The 23,217-nt window shown below is 41.9% G+C and overlaps 1 protein-coding gene across 4 annotated transcripts; it reads left to right on the top strand.

Annotated features, from left to right (window-relative positions):
- The first annotated feature begins 692 nt into the window (after positions 1 to 692).
- mgmt (O-6-methylguanine-DNA methyltransferase) lies at positions 693 to 19,470 on the top strand. Of its 4 annotated transcripts, none has more exons than XM_031742240.2 (5): positions 693 to 831; positions 3,063 to 3,211; positions 12,021 to 12,181; positions 16,606 to 16,745; positions 19,315 to 19,470. In XM_031742240.2, exons 1-5 carry the CDS (start codon positions 814 to 816, stop codon positions 19,441 to 19,443), a joined length of 597 nt encoding a protein of 198 aa, XP_031598100.1. In that variant the 5' UTR covers positions 693 to 813; the 3' UTR covers positions 19,444 to 19,470. The 4 variants fall into 4 exon arrangements, with proteins under 4 accessions (XP_031598100.1, XP_031598101.1, XP_031598102.1 ...); XM_031742241.2 differs by having other exon boundaries at positions 720 to 831; positions 3,066 to 3,211; XM_031742242.2 differs by having other exon boundaries at positions 731 to 822.
- Positions 19,471 to 23,217: the final 3,747 nt, after the last annotated feature.

Below are 23,217 nucleotides of genomic sequence, written 5' to 3'. Positions count from 1 at the left end.
GGGCCACAGGCCCATGCCGGCCTACACATTCCAAACGGAGGCATGCAGAGAGCTGAAGGCATCACAGAAACAAAAAATAAAGCTGCAAAGGACAACAGACAGAAAAAAAAGAAAAAAAGAAAAGAAAAATGCGTGACTGATGCCACACACTTGGTCATAATGACTGAAATATATGCTTCCACTTAATCTATGACTGCTCCAGGCAACATAAGGCAACCCCCCCTCTCCTTTAAACGGCATAAAAACTCTAATAAAAGGATTGAGTGCTGCCCCATGTGTTGTTCATAATACTGACTTTATTAGTTGGTAATACATAAGGTGTTATTGGTTGCTGCAGTCACATAGGTGTTTTTTTATCCACAAACATTACGCTTGAGACCCTAAAGACCTCACTGAGAAGCTGTCACAGGAGATGCAGAATTGGATAAATGTCTCAGCAATAAGTGGAAAGATAACAGTGTTTGAAATTAATGCTCAAAATATGCATTATCATATTTTTTCCTGCTGTAAAAATATCAAGCAAATCAAATATCTAAATCACTACCATTACTAGTCTTCGGCGTACCGGGGACCCCCTGAAGGACCCCAAATCCCAACTTGAGACCTATTAGAAAAGCCTTCTTCTCATGTCTGTCCCTGGCAGAGGGGAGGAGCGGAGACTTTCTATGAACCAATTACAGAGCGAGAGCGGACTTTTGCCTCTCGTGATTGGCCGGCTAGACCACGCTGCCTTGAGAAACAGGAAGAGTTCTGCTTTTACATGTGTTTTGCACAGGGGGGAAGAGGAGTGGGCATCGCAGAGACACCGTTTGGATGTACAAGGTTTTATTTGTAAGCGTTAAACTTTCTCTAACACAAGCTAACAACATACACAAAGCAGAAAGTACGCGTATGCTTAGGCTAACGAGGGCTAGCTTTTGCTAATACGCCTTTCAGACACGAACTCTCGTTTGTTTATTTCATTATTATAATATGTATATTTTTTACGTTAAAAGAGATACTCACCCAAGGAGCCGTCATCTGAAACAGCACATTAAGGACACATGTTGCATTTTTACACCTGCGCAGTCACGGGGCGCTTTCTACTCAATTAATCACGCAGGTTTGACCAGGAACTAGTCTAATGAGAAACGAGTCAAATGATTGACGAGCATGAGGATGCCGCCAGTGATTTTTTTTCTTTCTTTCTTTTTAACAACACAATCTGCTTATTGTTTGTTGTTCCTCACCGTGAAGAGCTGGGTAAACACCCAGGCACTCACTTAGACTACTCTACTGCACCGAAAACGGCACAGAACAAACATGATAGCATTATTTTTAATCAGCGCAGACTATTAGCCAAGGCCATTATTGCCAAAGTCCATTATTCTATCTATGAGTCTATTACCATCTTGCTAAATGGCACGGAGTGTGTGCAGCGCTTATCCAAAGTGCACTGTACCATTGTTTGGCTCAGAAAATTTCTCGCCTTTATTGTCAGTTCAGGCAAACCCCTGATGAATACAGTGAGAGCTGCAAGAGTAGAAACAAGAAAGTTGAAGCAGACGCATTTGTGATCACATACCATGACAGATGTGGTGGTGGTGGTGGTAGTATGCGTGTGTGAAGTGCGGATGGGGGGGTGGATACGGGAGTAATCTAAAAATAAAAGATATCCATTCTTAAATTAAACGTAGAGTGTGCAATGAGCAGTGAAGTGTTTTTGTTTATTTTTTGCTTTGTTTAAGGGCTACAGCTTGTGATTATTGTTTTATTAAACAGTCTGTAATTTTCTGAAGCTCAAGGTGTCATTTTCTCCACTCCACAGCTCCCCAAAATTTAGTTTACGAGCAAGGAAGACAAAGGAAAGAAGAAAATGCTCTTAATTTGAGAAGCTGGATTGCTGAATACCTTTATTTTTAGTTCAAAAAAATGAAATAAAAGGATTAATTATTGAAGTAGTTACCAGTTGTGGTTAATTGTTTCATCTGTAGTTTGTTTTGTTGCTTCGTTAAATACCTAGTGCACAAGATTTCATGTGGTGAGCATTGAAAATTTGATTAAGGACCTAAAAATGCTATAAAAGTCAGTTTAGCAGAGGAAGAGTTTTACATCTGTTAATATACTAGACCTGCAAAAATTAAAACAATTAGTCAGTGATTAAATTTTTTTTTTGTCATTGCTTTTTAAATATCATTCCTTCTTTATGTCTGTTTTGAAACTTTAATTGTCACGTGTCATTTTTATTTGCTGTTTTGTAATTAAATGCAAGAAATAATAATTCATAGTGAAAATAAAGTCTAGTCAAAGCGATGCACAGCTCCCATTAATGTACACACACGTGTGAGTTAACCATTTAAAAACACGTGGTATGTGTAATATTGAAAGTAAAAATGGAGATATTGCATTTGTGCACTTTAAACTTTTCAGATCATCGTTTCGGGAAGGAAAGGTTACTTGTTTGAAACTTACAATCAATGTGACCTTTATTTATTATAACCCCCATCTCTCAAAAACTCACATATAACATAGTCAATCATCTCTCCTTCCCTCAAAGTAAAAATAAAAAAGGAACTGCTGTCTGGTTATTGCCAGTATCCATCTCAGTCGTCAGAAAAGCTGCACGTTTTTGCTGTTGTTAAGGGCTGGAAACCAGAATCCCATCGGAGTTGCACCCTAAGGAACAAATTTAATGCTAGAAAAACATCCCGGCCATCAACCAAAAATGACGGATTGAAAATAATGTCGAGCTATCTTGGGAATCCCCCACCAGACAAGGGAACAGACTGCATTGTTTTTCTCATTTATGTGATATATAGAACAGAAAGAGGGGAAAAAATGGGCGATTTATTGGTTAGATAGGCGTATTCTTTTCCATACACAGAAGAAATATTGGATAGTAATGTGGGGATCAAGTCACATCATGACATTGTTTGGAGGCAAGGTGTTCAAATATGTAAGTCATCTTCCGTTGGTGGCCCGCTAGGTTTTCAATAGATCATTCAATGCAAATATGTGTGGGAAATTGTGAAAGTTGCCACATGAATATGTCAATGAACGTAGTGTAATTTGTACTTCCTCAGCAGGGCAGCAAGATGAAGAAGCAGGGGGAAAGCCAGTGCACTCAGAAGACCATCTCATTGCTGAGCCCCCTGGGGACGATCCAAGTCAGTGGATGTGAGAATGGTGTGCACACCATCCAGATCCTAATGGATGTCGCACCTGCTGAAAGGTACTGTACAACAGCCGGGCTGGTGACGTGATAAACAAAGGTGTGAAATTTACAGGCAGACAGAATCCACTCCTGTGATGGAGTGCCACCATTCCTCATTGGAAGCAGGGCATTTTTGTAGATCCCACAAGAAATATCCTGGAGAAAGTTGGGCAAATATGAGCAGGCACTAGAAATATGAGGGGCACTAGAATACAGTTGGGCTTGAAATTAGATTTCTGATGGCATGTGGTTGTGATTCTTCCTGCAGTATATTTGAAATTTCAGAAAAATAACTTGTTTATTACCCACAAGGGAGTTGATTAGAACTGATGTCTGTAGGGTCAGCAAAGGCCACGGGGAGCATGGACTGTTCTCTCCTGTTTATTTATGTTTCCTTCAAGTTGTATGCAGTAGTTCTGAGTGTCGACTGACACCCAGAAATGTAATATGTGATTGCATTTCTCGGCCTGCCCATCCCTCAAAAGTGTCAGGAACGTAGACAGTCTTACTGAAGCGATTGAAACTGATTAAAGTCAGCATTAATAAGTGCCTCTTCCTTATTTTTACAGGTCCACATCCTACAGCTCAGATTAGTTTTGATTAGATTGAAATTAAATATCCATGTATCGCAGATTCGCATTTGATAAACTTGAATGGTCGGGGAAATTAAACGATTTCCAAATGCACCCGGATAGGAAGTTATCCTTTTGAAAATGTATGTTCAAATTCTAATTTATGGAAACCCATTAATGACCTTGTATATTATACCTCAACATGTGTTTCCTTCTCGACTGTCTGCTATTTCCTCAAATTCATGAAGCAGTAAAAAACATTCCACTTGTTGTTAATGAGTTGAAGTGAGAAAATTAATAATATGGAATTTTGATTATGGAAGATGTCCTGTAACCATGCACAAGCACCTTTCTCCGTCTCTTTGTGAACAGGGTTTAATTTGTGTGTTCAGGTTCAGTAGGAATATGCAAATGAATTTAATGATTCGCATCACTAGATCATTTCTCACTTTAATATCATTTGCTATGTCGGTCATAAGTGAAGCTCTGATCACATCTCTGTATGTTTGCAAAGGTGTGAGCTTCCCACCACCCCCACCCAAAAAAAAAAATTACTAGTAAAAATGTTTAGATTTTATCTCAACCGGTTGAATATATTGTTATTGTCACAGGACGGGGAAACTAGAGCCACCTTAGATATATGTAGTAACGCAATGTAAACAGGCATTAAGGGAGGCGAGATAAAGTGACAAAATACAGGCTTATCTTTGCAACCGGCTTTACATGTAGATCTCACCAAAGCCCGCCTGTAGCAGTAATAGTTCAGATCAGCCATTTCTATTGATTTATTTATGACATACTAAACAAGGCTCTTTCCAGCTTCGGATGTGTTGTGGTACAGGCTTAGGAAGTCACTGTGATAAATGATCTCTAAGAGCATGTTTTAGATATGGGAAATAGATAATGTCCATGCATAGCATAAACTCAGACCTATAGCAGATATTTGCCAGCGAGCCAGAGCTTTGAAGGCTTACACGGCCGCGTTTGCCTCCTGCGTTTCTCAGACTTCACTATTGCTTGGCGTTGAACAGCTGGGCCAGCAACAGAAGCATTTGTGGCATTGATAGATAGTTATTGATAAATGCCATTATAGCTACATAAACGCCCTTGAAGTATTGCTTACACACCATGACCGTCAGCTCTTTCTAATAGAAACGTCTCAAGCCCCTTTTGCTTCCTAACTGATCTTAGGAACATTTCCTGAAATCAACCTCCTCTGCCAGTCTAACGACAGCCCTGAAGGCACCATCAGATGAACAAATTCATTACATCTCAACAACCCCTGTTGGGGCCCTACGCACCAGCCTCCCTGTTAACCAGTTTTCCCCCCCTTTAGTTTTTAGCATGGCCTCAGCGTTCACAGAAAAATGATACGCATTTTGTTTACAGGAGATTACTATTATCTGAAATATGATGCTTCTTGCCTCTTTCACACAGAGCACAGACACATAATACAGAGGAAATCATAGAGCACTTTTTTATTAGGGTGAAAAATGAAAAAAAAGGGCTGGACTCCTGCCCCGAGACATTTTGTGAGCATATTATTTTACAATGCTTTGATCAATTTGTCTGTCAAGCTGGCTGAGATGTGGGGGAGCAGGAAAAAAGCAATTTAGCTTGTGAGGTCCTCAATAGAAATGTACTACAGGAGCCTGTGTATGACATGTTGCATTAGAACCTGAGTAGCCTTTATTGCCTGATAATGTTGCAAGGCAATGCTGATATCAATCACCCTTTAACAGCCAGTGTGATGTGTTTTTATGAAAAAAGAAAAAAAAAACAGAAATAATGCATGAAACATTTTTTGGAAAATAATTGATTTAATTCAGAGCTGAGGGATTTCTACTTTTAACAACAAAAAATATTGTGTTGGTAAAAACATGCACAAAATGTGCTAGAAGCTAAAAATTGTTAGGAACAAGATCTTTTCTCATATGCTCCTATAGAAAATTGTAATTAATTTTACACGGATAAACACTTCTGTCTCATTTGCATATAGATATAAACAATATATTTGTGCATCTGAATTCCCAGCACACTCGGGTCACGTGATCTGCCTAAAATCCTAAGTGGCTAAAACCAAAAATTATCATTATACTTCCCAGGCCATAAATCCCCCCCACCTCCCCTTTTTTTCCTCTGACACAAAGCCTTATAAATCTGTGTCTGATTTTTCACATTGCACATTGTTTTTAGTTAATGATTTTCATCTGTTTGTTGTTGCTGTGATAGCGGGGAAATGTACCATATGCTCCGGCAAAAGACAAATGATTAGCAAATGAAATTCTGGACAGCTGTCTGACTGAAAGCGTTTGGTTGATAGCATTCTGCTACCATAATTAGCTTAAGCTTTGGGTTAATTAACTTTCTACCTGGATATGCATAATAATAGCATTCTGGAGAAAGCCAAGGAGCTTCCAGTATATCAGCAGCAAAGGCTGGCTTTTTATTTTGTATTTCGGCTGCATATTTCAATTTCAAGAGGCGATTTAGCTCGGGAGCATCGTCAAATATTGTAGATTTTACTCCCCAAGCCAGATAATTCTGAAACAATAGGGGTGTATTATGTGGCAGAAATGCCATTTCTGAATGTAATTAAAGCGGATGAAAGCAATCACCAATTTTTAAACGCTTTTGTCTAGCATGAGGCCTACTTGTAAAAAAATACCCATCAAGAGGAGAAAAGAGGCAAGAGAACCCCCAAGTCCTTATATAAGAGGCCTTTGAGACTGAAGTGAAGTACAACAGTAATTAGTCTTTTGTATGAATTTGCTGGCCATGGTCATGATTAGTTAAGCATATGAGAGGACTGCAGGACTGCATTGCTCTTAAGGAGGAGGGTGTTAAAGTCTATTTATCACCAGTTATCCTCACAGCTTTCCATTATCACTGACAACACTGGATGGGGCCTGAGAACAGCCTAATTGTTCTGAGGTGGAGTGTTTTTGTGTCAAACCTGTCACCCCACTCACATTGGCATTCATAAGCAGCCAGACATTTTCCATCTATCTATCCCTAATACCCAAGCTGTCACAACAGCTTTTACACTACCAACGCTAGTGTGAAATATCTGAGGTGATGCATTTATCGTTTTTGGGGTTTTTTTCTTCTCACACTCATGTAGTGTTGTGAATCAATGTCCTGGTTCACGCTGAATAGCAGTATGGCAAATGTGTTCCTTTTTTGAGGGGCCTGTTTACATGATGTGCTCACACACCGGGAAATATAACAACTTTTTTTATTCCACTGTAATTTTTCTCTCCGCTTCTCCATCTATTGTTTATTTCATCTAACGTACGATTTTGTTCATTTAAATTATAATTTTGCTTGATATGTAGATATATACATACATATATATATATGTAGACACTGCTGTGTGCTAAATAAACTGCTTACATTTGTAACTAAAATGCTTTGTCATACAAACCATGAACTGCTGAGATATTGAATGAAATCATCAATAAAGCAAGGGAGAGACTTTTTGACGGAGTCCCTTTAGAAACGGTATGAATAATTCATTGTGTAATGATATTCTGATGATTTTTGTTCTATTTTTTGCTGCGGCCTTAGAATATTGTTTTGCATGTTGTGAAGTGTAGTACTCAGCTGCGTATTCATTAAGGTGCTGCTCCCACTGGCCCTTGGACCCATCTGTGCTCTATGTTTATGCCTCCGTCTCCCGGGACCGTCCCAATCAGGCTGCATGTGCCATTTCCTGTGTAAACCAACACCTGTGTAACACACTACCTGTAAACCGCCCCACACAGACGAGACACTGACATTCACTCAGATGAAAATCTGCAAATGTTGTGGTTTCTAAAGCGGAGCCTCCAGGGTGAGGTTTTGAGTTGAATGAGAGTTGCTGCTCACTGTGGAGATGCAGCTAAAAGCAGCTCCTGCAGTTTTTTTGTTTCCCTCCCCTTTCCCTGCTGTCGACCGGGAACTTTTTCCAGCATAAGGGTTGCGCTAGTTTGTTTTAGAACTTGATTGGATTCTATATCTGCAACATGCAGAAGTGTACAGTGTGTGACATACTAAGGCAATATGCAGAGAGATGATTCCGCTCTGACATCTTGGAGAGGAGTACGAGTCAATTATGCCCAAGTGTTGTTCTTGCTTATCTTCCTGCGGCACCAAACAAGGATTTAGTCAAGGATTTAGGGGTGAGGGGGCGGTGGTGGGGATCATGGTAAGCGGTTCACAACAAAACACTCAAAACTCTTGGGAGCGGGCACTGATTTAAAAATAAATTACAGAAGACGAAGCGCTAACACTCAAGGGCCCTCAGCAGTGCTGGCGTACACAGGTGAAGATTAGCCTCCTCGCTAATCAGAGGAACAAGGCAGTAATTTGCTCTGAACACAGACAGTAATTAGGACTTGGTGACACTGGATTCCCATAATGCCTTTGTGCTTGACGTGGTCAAATTTTGACAGAGGCTATCCATGCAGGGTCACTGTCCCCCCAGTCTCCCGGCCCTCTTCAGTTGAGGCTCTAAAAGGTCCCTGCAGTTACAGGGGATCCCTAATGTACTTTATGCCTCCCTCACTGGCTCCTTACCATTCGGGTAATTGGAGTCTCTTACTGTGGCACTTGAGAATAGAGGCTAAAAACGCTATTTGAAACTGCTCAGTAGTCTGTTGTAGATAAACATTGCGGCGTCGGGGTGTGGATACACTACATAATGGAGTAAGAGTTAAGGCTCTGGTAATACATGCCTTCACTGACTCCTGTGGCTAGCCAGTTGGGAGAAGACCTAATTGTTGTGTGCTTTGTTGCCTACTCTGCAGTATTTTACCACCACCTTTATGTATTGGATTGAGTGTTGCAGCCTCTTTGGCGGACATTCACTAATAAGAGTTGCGGGATATCTAGAGAGCAGTTTATCCGGCCCAGTTGTTTTTATTTTGAAACAGCGGAGCACAAAACGTGCACCCCAGAACAGAGTAGGAAGCATTCCTAACAGCTTCCCACTCCAAAAGCTCTCGAGTTTAGTGCTGCACTGCCTAGATAGGCATCTGAATGATCTTCCGATGGTTGAACGAGCTGCATTGAGCAAGTGGCTTACAATTGTATCACAGCCTTTGGCTCAGAGACCATCAGGATCTTGACATTCATAGAGACATGCTGTATTTTTTTCCCTTTTTAGACAGTCATTTTAGGCTTTTTTCATGCTCTCTTGAGTCTTTGACGTCTCTGAGTTAAGTATCTGCAGCTATAAGGCTGAGGAAAATATTGGACTGCTCTTGGCCTTTTCTATTTCATCCTCTGACCCGCCATGTTACCCATGATCGGTGAAGGAGAACTCTGGCAGGCTGTGTCAAAAGTGACAGCCGATCGAGTCAGGATGAGCGCCATCACGCTTCACAGGATGGAGGCATGAGTTCTGAGTTTTTCCCCTTTTAGTGCAATATACCATTACACCCTTCGCCAGATTCCTTTCAATTAGATTCTGTGGTTAACCTGTTTCATTCTTACGTCTGCAGCTGATAGAAAAAGTCTTACTGAAGTCTTGTGCAACTAGAGATACAGAAAAAGACTAATTTAATGTCAGCTATTCTTTTCTTTTTTTTTTTTCCTTTGTCTCCTTTGATTGTTTCTTCCAGGATGAACAAAATAGCCTCCAACATTGTATAAATGCTCAATTCATTCTTTATATTAGAGTTGGAAAACGGGTAGAACTCCAAATGAGTCCCACTTTACGCAACAATGATTTATGGTAATTGGAAATTGATTGTGACAGGAGCACAATATTAGAAAATTTCTCAAATCGCAATCTTCTATCAAGGGAAATATTCTTTTTAGTGCAGCAGATCCTCGGCTAGTTTGGAATTAGTTTCTGATTTCTTTACCTGTGATGAAATAGTAAATGGCTGAAGGACATGGAAAAAAATATGATTTATGTAGTCAAAAGATAATAAAATAACAATTCTTCTTTAACCCAATTTGAATTGTTTGTTCTAACGTCAACACACTCGCTACACACGTTTATTAAAATACTCTTTATAATCACTGCTAATTATAATTCTTGGTTTTCATAGAGCGTTGGCAGTTACTTTAGTACAATATAAAGATTGTTTCCCCTTGGAGAGTTTTGTTGTAATTAGTCCGACATTTATTAGACATCTCTAATCTCTCATTTGAAGGGCACAGCTTCTAATGTGCCAGTCTGGACTCCATAAAGATCACATGATGCTGCCTGATTTCTGATTCACTGAAGCGGCTGGAAATGTTGCAAGCACAAGTGCTACATCTCCACTGCCCACATGCTCTTTTAAAAACAATCCCCCATTGCACCTAGAGGTGACAGACTTCAGCTCAACTGATGTTGTTCCCCCCCTTTTATTTATTTATTTCCTTGTTGTTTGCCAGCCATAACATGTACTGCATTGCATTAACTTTTACTACTGTCAATGTTGTATCAGTCAAACACCTTTTAAAAACGGGCGCATCCGTAAGCTGGGAGGAGAGGAAAATTAGCCACAGTGACAAGTCTGAAGTGTAAGCACAAGGTCAAAGGTGCCAAGCCTTAAGCAAAGGTGCACTAGCCTTTGTCCGGTAGATTGTAAGGGCCTGCGGGTCCAACAGGAACATTTCCACACACAATATCCCCGAGCTGTCAGTGTGCAGCGGCTGGAACATCCTCTCGGAGAGAAAGAGAGGGTGTGGAGGGGTAGAGGAGGTGGTGGTGGTGGTGTGAGGATGCGTGTTGTGGGGGGGTTGAGGGTGTGTAGAGAGGGAACAGTGGCCTGAAGATCCTTGCTGAGAGAAAGAGAAGTTGGGGGATGGTGGGTGTGTGTGTGTGTGTGTCGGGGTGTAGGTGGTGGGGAGCCAAAAGAGCTGGAGTGGGAGGATAGAGCAATAGAGAGGGGGAAATGAGGAGGGAGAGCTGGGGGAGGGAGGGGAGGGAGGGGATAGAAAGGAGAGACAATGACAAGTAGGGGCTGGCTGGGCACTCACCCATGCCGACAGAGATTGCCATGAGCCATGGCCATTGTTTGAGCGGGTCTCAGCACAGAACCCGCTGGTGGGTTTCCAAGTTTTCACCACTCAACTATAAACTGCTGTGTGGTTTATTTAGAAATGAGAGTATTTACACCTTTTACTGTATTTACACCCACTGTTAAACGGCACCCGGGAGATTTTCATCACACAGCCACAAACTAGCAAGCAGAGTGGTTTCTCTGAAAACTGACCTGCTCAGTCATAACACTCCAGTAAACCTCAGCTTCACGTGTCCAATATAAAACGCAGCTCAAACTGTGACCTGCACAAGTGTAAAAACACTTTAGGGCCGCGCTGTTACGGCGTGCAGGAGAGAGACGGTCTGTGTGTTTAACAAAGTAAATGTCTATTATTAATACCGTACAGGACAAGCCAATTTTGAAAAAAGGGGCACTTAAATGGTGGTATTATTTATTTATAAGTCCTGTACACCAGTTAATGGAATTGGCGGGCCTGCTTTAGATCCACAACACAGCTTGAGGTCCACTTTGGAGTAATGCACATGCTAAGAGAGGACCTTCCCAGTAGGGTCTTTAAGTGTCAAATATGGGTCAGTCTGCTTGCATTGACCTGGGGGGTGGTCAGCAGCAGAGAGAAATTCAGCTGTTAAGTGATGCCAACTCAACCGTCGGCAAATTCCTCCAAGCATCTACTCAAGCTAAGATGCATGTCCAAGTGCGGCGCTTTTCTGGCCAACATCGCTCAGGCCAAAAAAATCCATTTATTCTTGTCATGAACTATAAACTAGACCCAAGCAGAGTTGAAACTGTTGTTAATGCTGTGCTCTTAACTTTTTTCTGCTACTTTTCTGTTTTAAGAAACCATTTTTTCTCCCTTAAAGTTGTTTGAAACGAACTGTTAGCTGTTTCTTATGACCTGACGGTTGTTTTTTTGTCTTTTTTTTTTCTTTCGTACTCTGTTATGCCTTCTTAAAATATATATTTATCTACTCTTGAGAAAATTCTGGATTTCTGCCTTTCTGTCTTCCTGAGGTTTATTCTATCTTCCACAGCTCTGGTATTCGTCAAAGCCGAGCGACATGCAAAAATGTACAAGTTCAGATTTTAAACGCGTCTTAATTTACAACTTCAGTTCCACTCAGCAAATTATGTCATCTTGCATCTTTGTCACTCGTGGCATGTTATTACACTCTTGTGACATATTTAGCACTGTTCAAGCAAGAATTGGGTATTATGATTGCTCCTCTGATCCCCACCTCACCTCCCCATCCTGCCTTATATCCCTCACAGGAGCAGCGGGGCCCCCCTGAGCTGTGTGGTCAACGATAGCCTGGCAGAAACGAGCCCTGAGTTGCAGCGCTGCGTTGAATGGCTCCAGGCGTACTTCAGTGAGCCGCAGACCACTGGGAGTCTCCCGCTCCCTGCCTTTCACCACCCCGCCCTGCAAGGAGGTCTGTCATGGATAAATATTTGCAGAGCCATGACTGGGATCAGGCTTTCACTCTTAATTGTCAGTTACATCACTTACACTCACTGGCTCAGTGTGTTATAATGAAGTATTTTATGGCTGAGAGAGAGAGCGAGAGAGAGAGAGCGAGTGTGCGAGGAAGAGAGCGAGAGCAGAGGAAAAGTGAGTGAGTGGGTGAGTGAAAGGAGAGAGAACAGAACACAGAGCTGTAACTTGGTTCAGTAATCTGTGGCAGCTCTTACCACGCGTGTTAGTCTTGGCAAGCTTTTCCATGATTCTTGGCACATTCTTTGAAACTGATCGAATTCCACTCTTGACATTTTCAGACAGGAAGCTTTTTTTTTTTTTTTTTTTTAATGAGAACATGTGAATGGTGGTAAAGTTTGAATGAGCTTATTGTTGGCTTGACCAGTCACCTAGGGTGAGTGAAATGAAAGCACCCCAAAAAAACGGACAATTAGTGTCCTGTGAACCGGTAGCTTTGGCGAGGCGAACGACTGAAGATGCAGAGGAAAACAAGAAAACAAAAACAAACAAAATGAATATTTGATTGCCCGCCGCGGTTTCCTTTCGAGGAAATAACAATATCGTAGCCCGACGACTCATTTTTGAGATCGTAAACAGAAATTTGTTTTCAAAACAATTGCGGGCTATTCCTTTGTCACACTGAGATGCTCATCGCATTTTAACTGAAAGATTTTCAGAAGCTCTCATTTAGACACAGAAGCACACCTACACAGGAAAAAAAAATGACTTTAATATATGCATTTAACAATTGTGCCTCTCTTCCCCTGCAATCAGGCCTTAGTTGCTCTCTAATTTCATGCAGATCTGCAGTGCTTGAGTGATGGCATTTTCAATGAGCAGGTACTCCATCGAGACCCTGTATACAGCTATGAGTCCCACGCTCCCGCAAAGGCAATGCAGAAATACATCAGGACCAATTACGATATCAACTTTCAGTGTGATTCCCTTCGCCACCAAGTGCTTGTGTACCAGCCCCAGGCTCTTTCAAATCGCATCTCATCTGAAGTCTTTGGGGTTTTAATTAAATTTCAGGATAGATGGAATTCTTCATTAGTACCTGATCTGAATAGGTGATTGTGCTGTGTTCCACCTCTCTCCCTCGCCTGTTGTTTTGGGGCTCCGTAAATACAGGGTTTAGGCTTGGATTGCTCTCAGTAGTCAGAACCATAGGCCATGCCAGTATAAAAATGTTAAATGTGAGCATCAAGAGTATTTGTCTTTTGAGGGGGGGGAATGGAAGTTTTTTTTTTTTCTTGCTTGTTGATTCACAAATATTAAGGATTTTTCTTTTTGCCTTATTGCTGTAAAAATTCCTCCTCGATCTAGTCGTGCAGCCTCTGCCTGCCTGGGAAAAAAAAAAAGATACAAGTTTAATCAGGTCATTACAATCTGTGACAACCAACTTTTGTTTGCTCAGTTATCTTGTGGGAGAACCTGAACGCAACAGCGCTCTCGCAGCACTTGTCATGTAATATTGAGTTGTGACCTTCACTTGAAGTGTTGCCATGTTTATTTACACATTTCTGACAAAACAAGCCACTTTTCATATTAGCTGTCACTATATACCTGAGAAACAGAGGTGACATGAAAGGAGATGCAAGGTGCAGTTTTCTATACCGTCTCGACTGATTGTCATGCACAACATCACACGCAAGTTTGGTCGGCGGGGGTAAGGGAATGGCGAGTGCTCGCGTGCGTTATGCTCAGTTAGCTTGTGTTTGCGCCTGTGTATGTGCGCTGGCTGCCTCAGAAAAACACAGACACCAACGTGGGTTCTTAAAACGATGCATATTCTTATCTCATTAATTATACATCCATATGTAACAGACGAGAGGATCTTAGTCTCGGTAAGCGGCGCGGGGAATGTGCGGGGAGGGGGCCGTGCAAAGGGGGGGAAGGGCGCTCTTCAAAGCCCAAATGACTGTGTTCCTGCAGGAGCCTGAACCTCCCCCTGTGCACAGCGCAGGGCGAGATGAGACACTCACCAGGACTCGCCCCTGTGATGTGGAGAGGAATTAGGGAAATGAACGTTTTCAGAATATCGAATAATCAGAGAATCATCAGCACCCCGTCAGCCTTCAAAAGTATGGATCCCTCAAGACTCAAGAGACACTTTGACTGGGAGTCAAAGTCTTCCCTCCCATTAGACACAAAGGATAATGAGGTAGCTGCATTTCCACTATTGTCTTTTTATTCTCACCACCATGTACGAGGTGACTGTCAGCTGGAAGTCATCTCTCCAAATCTATCATTAGCAGGGCTGATGGATTTCAGTTTATTGTTTTCCTTTTTTTGGCTTTCAAATTGCTCCCATACACAGAATTATGAGCAAATCAATCATATATGTCAATACCATCATAACTGCCGAACCCGTTCGATTTTACTCCGGGTAAATCCATCGCAGCCTCAGTGGCCCTGTCACCTGGCCTCATGGCAGGTAATGACCTGTGACATAATTATGGGGATGTCTGTAAACATGTAAGTGGTTCCTCTCAACTTTTATTTAAACAATTGACACCAGTGCTCCTCGATCTAAAGAGGGTCCTGACCCCAGACACACCGTATTAGGCTCTTTATGAAGTATGGGGCTAGGGGACTGCTCTCCCAAGTCATTGCTGGTCCCCTCGAGTGACCTGCCTGAAGTCTCTGTCACAGCCACTGATGAGGGCAAAGTTCTTTAACCTTTGTGCCCTGCAGATAAAAGCACAGACACTTTTTGTCCAGAACTGTAGGAGATGTGAAAGCTTCCAGGAGAAACAGCTGCTCGGGATTAGTCAAAGGTGTACACAGCGCCATAGCTTGTTGCTCGGTCTGTTTGTAGGCAAAAGTTCTCGGCGGCGTCTGCCGGTGTGACTTTGGTTGTTTGTCAATAACGTTTGCATCACTGTGGATTTGTTGTAGCCGTAGTGTGGGCAAGTTGTCATCTACCCCGCCGGTGACAAAAGCGATATCGCTATGTATCACACACATCATGTGGCCAAATCCGAGCTTTATGAGGGAGAGTAATGCATGAAAGGAATTTCAGGGGTGTATCTCATCTCCTCATAACATTAAGTCTGTCTGCGTAAGAGCCCGTCATCTCGTTGACAGTGTGATTATTACCTGAAAAATTATTAAACAGTACCTACGGGCCTTGTTCAAGACAAAGAACTCACATGGGTGTGCATCAATCAAATGTATCCCCTTTAGGTTTTACACTTATTCCCCCCAGTTTAGGCAAATTGCCTTGTTCGCGTGGCTTTGTGTAGCAGAGAGTGACTATAAGGTAGCGAGGGAGCCTGGGGAGCAAAGGATGTTCACTCTGTAGAAGAGAGACAGGGGTGTGACATGTTTTCACACAATGCCAATTTAGAAGGATTTCACATAGATCACTTGTCATGTGCTCTCTTAGACCATATAAATGAGAGAGAATGGGAGATCACTAATTGAATTTTCATGACTGAGTACATGTATATACTAGAAGAAATTCACCCCCTCTTGATAACGAGACCATTGTTCCTCATCTTGTTCTCAGTGCAGAAAAAGAGTGTTTTGTGCTTTCTGCACAACCTCGGTGCATCAGCGTCTTAAGGTTTTTGAGATGCCTCAAATACTTTTCTTCAGCAATCAGAGCTAGACAAACATGCCTCTCAGTCACCGCCTGGTAATCCAGAAAAAAAAAAGAAAAGATAATGCTACTGCTAAAGTGCTAATGAAATCAAAGCCGTTAATGTGGTCGGTTAAGCTGTGGATGATTTGAAGAATTCTGCCATTTAAGTGAAGATGATATAATGAATCTACTCTGAATAGAAAGCAATTAAAAGGACAAATTGGTCTGATTAACCTCAAAGTCATCCCGCTGCCACAAATGGTGTGCAACATTCAAATTATTATTATTAAAAATCTGGAGCAGATTTGCAGTCTTTTTGGCCTCTCTTAATCCTTTTAAATGAAGGAGCGAACTTTTTTAATTTTAGCTGTGACCTTTCAAAGCATAACCTAGATTTTTCTGCCATAGGAATAATTTTCTCACGTCAGCTTCTGTAGCATGTTAATACTAGTTCTAAGGTCAAATTGAGGGACTTCTCTGTGTTTAGTTGTATAATGAGCAGTGTAAAGATGGAAAGAAGAAAAAAGATGGAATTATATGGAGCCAGGATGGACATTATAGTGTTCACCAGTAGGTGAAAATGTATTAATGAGTCAAACGTTGGCTTTTTAATTAAAAACAGCAGATAGTTTAAAAAAATATAACACATGTTTAAAGTTCCTTCATGTTATCAGCCTCTCGGCTGGCTGTATGAGTTTGATTGATTAAATGAGGAACTCTCTCTTCCCCCCTTCTCCTTTCCCGTCTTTCTGTCACTCTTCCGTTTTCCGTCCTCTTGCTTTCTGGCAAAGATTCATTCACCAGCCGTGTGCTGCAGGTACTTCTGAGAGATGTGACGTTCGGAAAGACGGTTTCATACAAACGCCTCGCCGAGATGGCGGGAAACCCCAGAGCGGTGCGGGCGGTGGGAGGGGCTATGAGGAAGAATCCGGTGAGTATGGTTGACATTGATTGACAGGCTTCTGTCTTGCTTACTTTATTTAGTCAGACAGGTAAAGTAACTGTTTGTATATATATATATATATATATAAATATATATACACATATATATATATATATTTTAAAAACTTTATTGGCGACTTCAATATTTAACACATGTAAGATTAAAGTGTTATGATTAGTTTTTCGGTGAATTTGCCCTTTAACAGAAAAGTAATTTTAAATCATTATTAGTTTATATGCTGTATTAATAAGTGAAAGTAGTTTGCTGTGAACTATAATATTTGATGGGTAGTAATTCATTTTTTACAAATGCATGAAAAAAATGACAGAATATATAAAACAGGCAAAGATCACATTTGAGGTCATTTCCTGGTGAGGCATTGTCTCTCCTAGTTTCCTAACTTGTGTGCACGACTGGAGTTTTCCAGTAAAATGCATTTTAAAAAGTTTTCCCTGATGCATGATATGTAATCTAAACTGTAGGCGTGTTCGAGTACGTGCGATGGCGAAATAAACACCTCCCTCTGAGCACAGCTGAGGAGGGAAAGTCTACCTACAGCACGATTTTAAGCCCACACCTTTTGTTCCTGTTCTCTCAAGTCTTTACTGTAGATGTTCGCTGCAAATCTCCGCTTCTTGTAAGAAACCTGGCCCGCATCATTTTGCCCATGAATCCACTGTGTACAAAATGGAGGGCTAGAGGGCAAGTGGTGTGTCTTCTTTTGATCAAACCCTTTGATCAAAGCCTGTTTAACTCTGCCCATGTAGTGCTGTGGGCACCACCGGTGTGCTCTGTGAGGCAGAGAGCACTTCTTGTACAGCAGCAGTGCAGCCAGTGAGATGTTCTCCCTCATATGTGCTTGTGTGCATCCTCGTCTTAGTGCTGGGTCTCCCCTCTGATGCATGTTGTAATTAATGTTGAGGGGGGGGGGGACAAAAAGTCATTTATAATAAGAGCGCTGAATTTATAACACAGAATAAAATGTAGATAAACTATAAAAAATGCATTTTTGCGTTTTTAATAGCGTCCTCTGGATTCTCTGTATACTTTATACATTGCATTAGCCAGTGGCATTGCTGCTAGATGGCTGTATAATACCTCTCCGGTTTAGCATCAGTATGTTTTACAGACATTTCTTTCCTCTCGTCCAGGAGGCTGGGAGCCTGAGCCATCAGCTCCTGATTCAGATCCAGAGTCAGATTGTCAGTGTCAATTACTTGTCAGTAGCACTGCTCCACTCGGGCTTCAGCTGTGAAAAGCTCAGTGTGCTCAATCGATCCTCGCCTCTCTGTGGCACTTCTTCTTCACCAGGATTTGAGTATTGATAAGCCTGGTGTAGTGCTCTTTTCCCCCCCAAGTGAAGAGGCAGATCCGAAGGCCTTGAGGGTACCCTGCTCTCCCTCCAAACCCGGGGAACAGTATTGATCTGAATACTCGAGCAGTATTTCTCTGTCTGCAAGGTTAATCTGGGGCTCGGAAAGTTTTATTGCTGTTGATATGGGAGTGGGTTTAATGATGGATTTGAACAGAAACACGGTGCATGTTCAACTTTCATAAAAAAGGCTGGAGGTGCAACCGTCACGTCAGCCTAACACGGTTACATTGGAGAAATACAGTCACAATGCAGCGGCAGTTGCGTTGCCTTTCTGGTTAGTATAACGAGAACAAAATGAGGGCAACATTAAGAATATTTTAAAAGAAATAATTGCTGTGATTCATTCCCAACCATTGCCACTCTTCTTGTTCTGAATTCACAATGATCGAAGTGTTTTAGGCTTGCTTGTTTAATCTTTCTCCAGCCATTTAGTTTACAAAGAACTCGGGACCCCCCTGGCAGTCGTCTGCAACAAGAGTAAACGCTCCACCGACTTCCTCTTTTTAATGATCACAGGGTTATCAGATCTTAATGTTGACACCCTCTCGATTGAATATTCATCCTGCTGGTGTTTTTGCCCATTAATTTTTGATTGCTTCTTTGCTTTTCACTATTAAAGAGTAAAAAACATTTATACCCAAAGACTGAGCCATCACCCTGAATGTGGATTTGTGCAGGATCAAACCAGACACTTCTGGTGTGGCACTTTGTTTTCATGCAGTGCATGAATATAAAAAGTGCTACAAAAAAAAGCGGTTCATATTTTCTGCACGTTGGTTACTTTTAAGTCACATCGTTTATGTGCTAAATCAGAGATTCTTTCATACATAATACATATCTACTATCAGCACTTGCAACTATTGTGGTGCTGTGACAATAAATGTCAACCTGAGAATAAGTATTTGATTTTTTTCCAGCGGTCTAATCCGTGTTCCTGTCTTACTCAAATATTACTTTTTGTTCCTCCACATCATAGCTTTTAGGTATTTAAATTTCTGAAGTTTAGTGAAAATGTGCTTTTTTCCCCATAATTCTGACCAAATGTAAAAATAAAGTAGTTACTTTTTATTTTTAAAAAAACACATTTTAAAAGTGGGCCTTGGTCCATGTGGAAATGTTTTCTAATATTTGTAAAATTGCACATGTTTATTAAATCCCCGTCTCTCTCTCTGTCTGTGCCAGGTTCCTCTCCTCATTCCTTGTCACCGAGTCATTTCTAGCAGTGGACAGAGTGGGCCGTACATGAGCGGCAAGGGCAACCATCTCAAACAATGGCTGCTCACCCATGAGAGGCAGGGAGGGGAAGGCTAAAGCATGACAGAGCCCAACTGTCCTTCAGTCAGTACACACACACGCACACACATATATATACACACTCACAAGGCCAGGTTTTTTTTTTATTATTCTTGTCTCTTTTTTTCTTTCTTTTCTTTTCAGAACACAAAACAGGGCCATAAAGTTTTCCTTGCTTGGCACACACCGTGGAACAACTGGAGTAACTTGTAAATATTCAGTTTATAATCCTTTTTTTTTTTTAAATCTAAGAATAGAGATGCTGCATAGTTAATGTGATACAGAGTTGTTGCAGAATTAGAATGTACAAAAATAACTTAAACAGAGAACAGTAGGAATTACAAACATATGCTCCCGTGGGTCTCCGTTGCGTTTGCCAGATAGTGCTTGGAATGGTTTTTCTAAAGAATTATTATTCCCTTAAAAATATGTCTCTTGCATTGTTGTTGTTGTTATTTTTTTTCCTAAGCAGAATTAGTCTTTGTACCTCTCGTTGGTTTTTTAATTTCCTGCCAAGTGAATGCTTTGTTCAACATCCAGTGATAAAGGCTCTGAATTTTACGGCTACAAAGCTTTGTAGTGAGGCATTTGTTTTGTCTTCATTTAGATCTCATTGTTTGCTCTCGCCTTATAATCCACCTCGAGTGGAGAGGTGTCCTGTGCATTCTATACTGTACTTTTGTTGCGTTAGACATGTTTAAATAAATCCGTCTCAAACTGACAAAATCCCGGCTTTTCATCATTTTAATTGCGTTTAATTTAAAAAGTGATTTCATGTAGCATTCACTCAGTTCAGCTCATGATTAATTATGCTGTACGTCTCTCTCCTTGCTGCTGCTCTGTATGTCACAGCTCCTTCTTTTTTATTTCTGAGGGGTGTTTTCCATTAGAGGGCAGTACAGAACGGGAAACAGAAATCAACATTTCAACCTTGAATTCATCCTGAGCGTTTAAACTGTAATTTAAATGTTTATATGCTTTTTTTTAAAAAATAAAAATTTCACCACAACACTATTTCACCCCTTTGGGATATCTTTTTTCCTTCTTAAAAAAAACACCATATGGAGAGGGCAGCAGCAGCGGAGGTGCATTTAGAAAAATCTGTTACTTTAATTGAATTTGCCCTTTAGTTTTATTTTCGGCGTTTTCTCACAGTGATATTTGTAACAGTGACAGTTTATCCTTTTTCCCTTAAATTCGTGATTCTCCTCACTGTCTGGTGAAACTCCAGAGTGACCCTTACTTGCCCATAGTTATTCCTCTTCTGTTCAGCCCAGGTAGCCTAATAATCCACCCTCCAAAAATAACCTCGGCTCTAACCTTTGCAGAACCAATTCAAGTGGCCCTCTCACTGAATACATTTGAACTTTGCTGCATTTTTGAATTTCTTATCCGATCAGCTCCGTGTGGCTGTCTTGCCGTGCTGCTGGACTCACTTACTCTGCCATTGGAGCACCATCGCAGCGTAAATGTTGAGGCAGCAGACAGGCAGATGAAGAATGAGACTCAGTCTGTGGTTTCACAGAGGGCTAATGATGCCTGTGGTGACTACAGGCTACAGTCAGCCCCCTAACGAAGGGAGCTGTGACACAGCCACAAGGGGTCCCATTTAAGCCAGGCGCACTCTGAAGTGCACTGTAAGCACCCTCCTTTTTTTGCTTGTGGCTAAGTAAATTCTATGGAATGCTATGAATTTAGCAACCAGAGATACTGATGTCTGTAGAGTGCTGTGGTTGATGTTAAAAAACAAGTCCAGCATCAAAGCTTCTGACATGCTGCCAGTAATTGGCCGTGTAATTTGCGGAGGTACCTAAGGAGTCTCCTAAAAATAATTCCCACCTTTTATTTTGTCCATTTTCACACTCTTGAGATATTTTAGCATTTATCAGTAACAGTGTTGTTATTATTACGTCTGTATTGTTTTGTTGTTGTGCTTTCACCTTGCATACCGCTTCCATATCACGCTGGCTCAGAGATAAAAAGGAATTAGATTAAAAGACGCTGAGACGATCTCATCATCCGCACTGTTAATCTCTGTGAAACCTTTAATTTTGGCCTAATATCTGCCTCCATTTCATAGAGAAAGACTATATAAGTGCATGTGTGCGTGAGCATGTGGCCTTGCATGTTGGTGTGCGCACATGTGTATGTCCATATGTGTGTGGGTGAAGTGGATGATATTGAGTCTGACTTCATAAATCACCCAGACACTGATAAACTCCCCATGCACCCACACACCGCTAATGGGCAACCCTTAAGGAGTGTGAGTGTCTCGTGCGGCGTTTGATTCAACATTTATTAACCCCCTCACACACACTCTCTCCCTCACATACGACACACACTCATTTGAGCCCCAGAAAGAGCGAGGATATGGTTGGTGGCATCCGTAGCGGTAGCGCGGGGTTTTGACCTGGCCGGGCTGTATTAATCATGGCCAATAGTGGTAAGGTACATTTTGGCTTATAGCACCACAACAACAACAGCCTCTGCATTTCCTAACATTAGTTTCCCTCTCATAACTTATATCCTGTCTCCAACTCCCTACTTCCCATCTCATATCCTGGCACCCCTCCTCATTATAGAACAATTTTCTGCCCCCACATCAAATACAAACACACTCTGTGCTTCCATCTCCTTCTCTTCATACATGTCGGCTCATAATTCTAATGTTATCGCAACCTGCGCCCCTTGGTATGAGGCGCAAGCTTAGTGGGGACTAGTTAATTCCACAGCTGCTTCGGTGATCGGTAAACAGCTGCTTTTATCCTTCCAGAGAAGTTTGTATGTTTAAAATGAATAAAAGTAAGACTTTTTGGAACTTGTAACTCAGCTGCAAGCCGTGCTCCGTTCCTGGGAACACAGAAGGAGTATCCGGCATGCAGATAGGCAATGTCCAACAGTGAGTCAGAGAGATAGACGCAGGGATAGATAGCTGGATAGACAGACATTAGACTGGGGCTTGGCTGCACTATCAGGTTTCCTCCCCCTCTGTCTGTCTGCCGGGACAGCCTGGCCTCAGAGGCCCTGACACCGAGGCACCACACAGCCAGCCACGACAGCTGCCACAGCAGCATCTAATACCAACACACTCCATGCTATGCCACGACTACAAAGAGAAATATCGTTTCAAACATGGCATACTTTGATGCTCTTGTAATGATCTTTGTGTTTTGAGAGAGAAAGCGAGGGGACAGAGGATTCGTATGGTGCGCCGTCTATTTTTCTTTTTTTTTCTCGTTTCTTTAGAACAAAGAGACTCCTCTCAACACGAGCAAGTTTAAAACAGTGGTGATGAGATGGAGCCGGATTAAATGAGAACGTAAAAGAAACCCTGAGCGGTATCAGCATGCGAGTGCACGCGCGTTTGTAACCTTGTATCAGCATGTCATCGTAACCTCGTGAACTCGAGCGTCAGTCTGGGGGTCTCTAATTAGGAACGGCTGATGAACGGCCATACATTACGTGAGAGCGGGGGCCTGTGAGCGTGTATCCCTCTATGTATCAATCTGTGACTGTGCCGGGTGGCTGTCAGAGTGGTAAGGAGAGTGTCTCAGCCTGGAGAAAGTGCAGGTCTAGCCTTGGTCATGTTGACGGAGGGGGCGGCACTTCAGAGGCTCCAGGACCCCATGGCACCAGTCTCCCCAGTCCCCCAGACAGACTGGGAGCATCTGGGCTCTGTCAGCGCCTCTGGCCCCTGCAGACTCCGATCTATATGACGAGGGAGAGGAGTGCATTGGATCAGCGAGAGGGAAAATATGAGCCAGATTCCTCGACTTGTGAAAAAAAACTGCG

This window comes from Oreochromis aureus, linkage group 13 (assembly GCF_013358895.1).
Source record: "Oreochromis aureus strain Israel breed Guangdong linkage group 13, ZZ_aureus, whole genome shotgun sequence".
Taxonomy (NCBI): Eukaryota; Metazoa; Chordata; class Actinopteri; order Cichliformes; family Cichlidae; genus Oreochromis; species Oreochromis aureus.
The sequence above is the reverse complement of the archived record's forward strand: the minus strand, read 5'-3'. Positions and strand labels throughout refer to the sequence as shown.

Coding starts and splice junctions, on each gene's coding strand:
- mgmt (XM_031742240.2), top strand. Junction 3,212..12,020: donor GATGTCGCACCTGCTGAAAG/GTACTGTACAAC, acceptor TATCCCTCACAG/GAGCAGCGGGGCCCCCCTGA. Junction 12,182..16,605: donor CCACCCCGCCCTGCAAGGAG/GTCTGTCATGGA, acceptor TTTCTGGCAAAG/ATTCATTCACCAGCCGTGTG.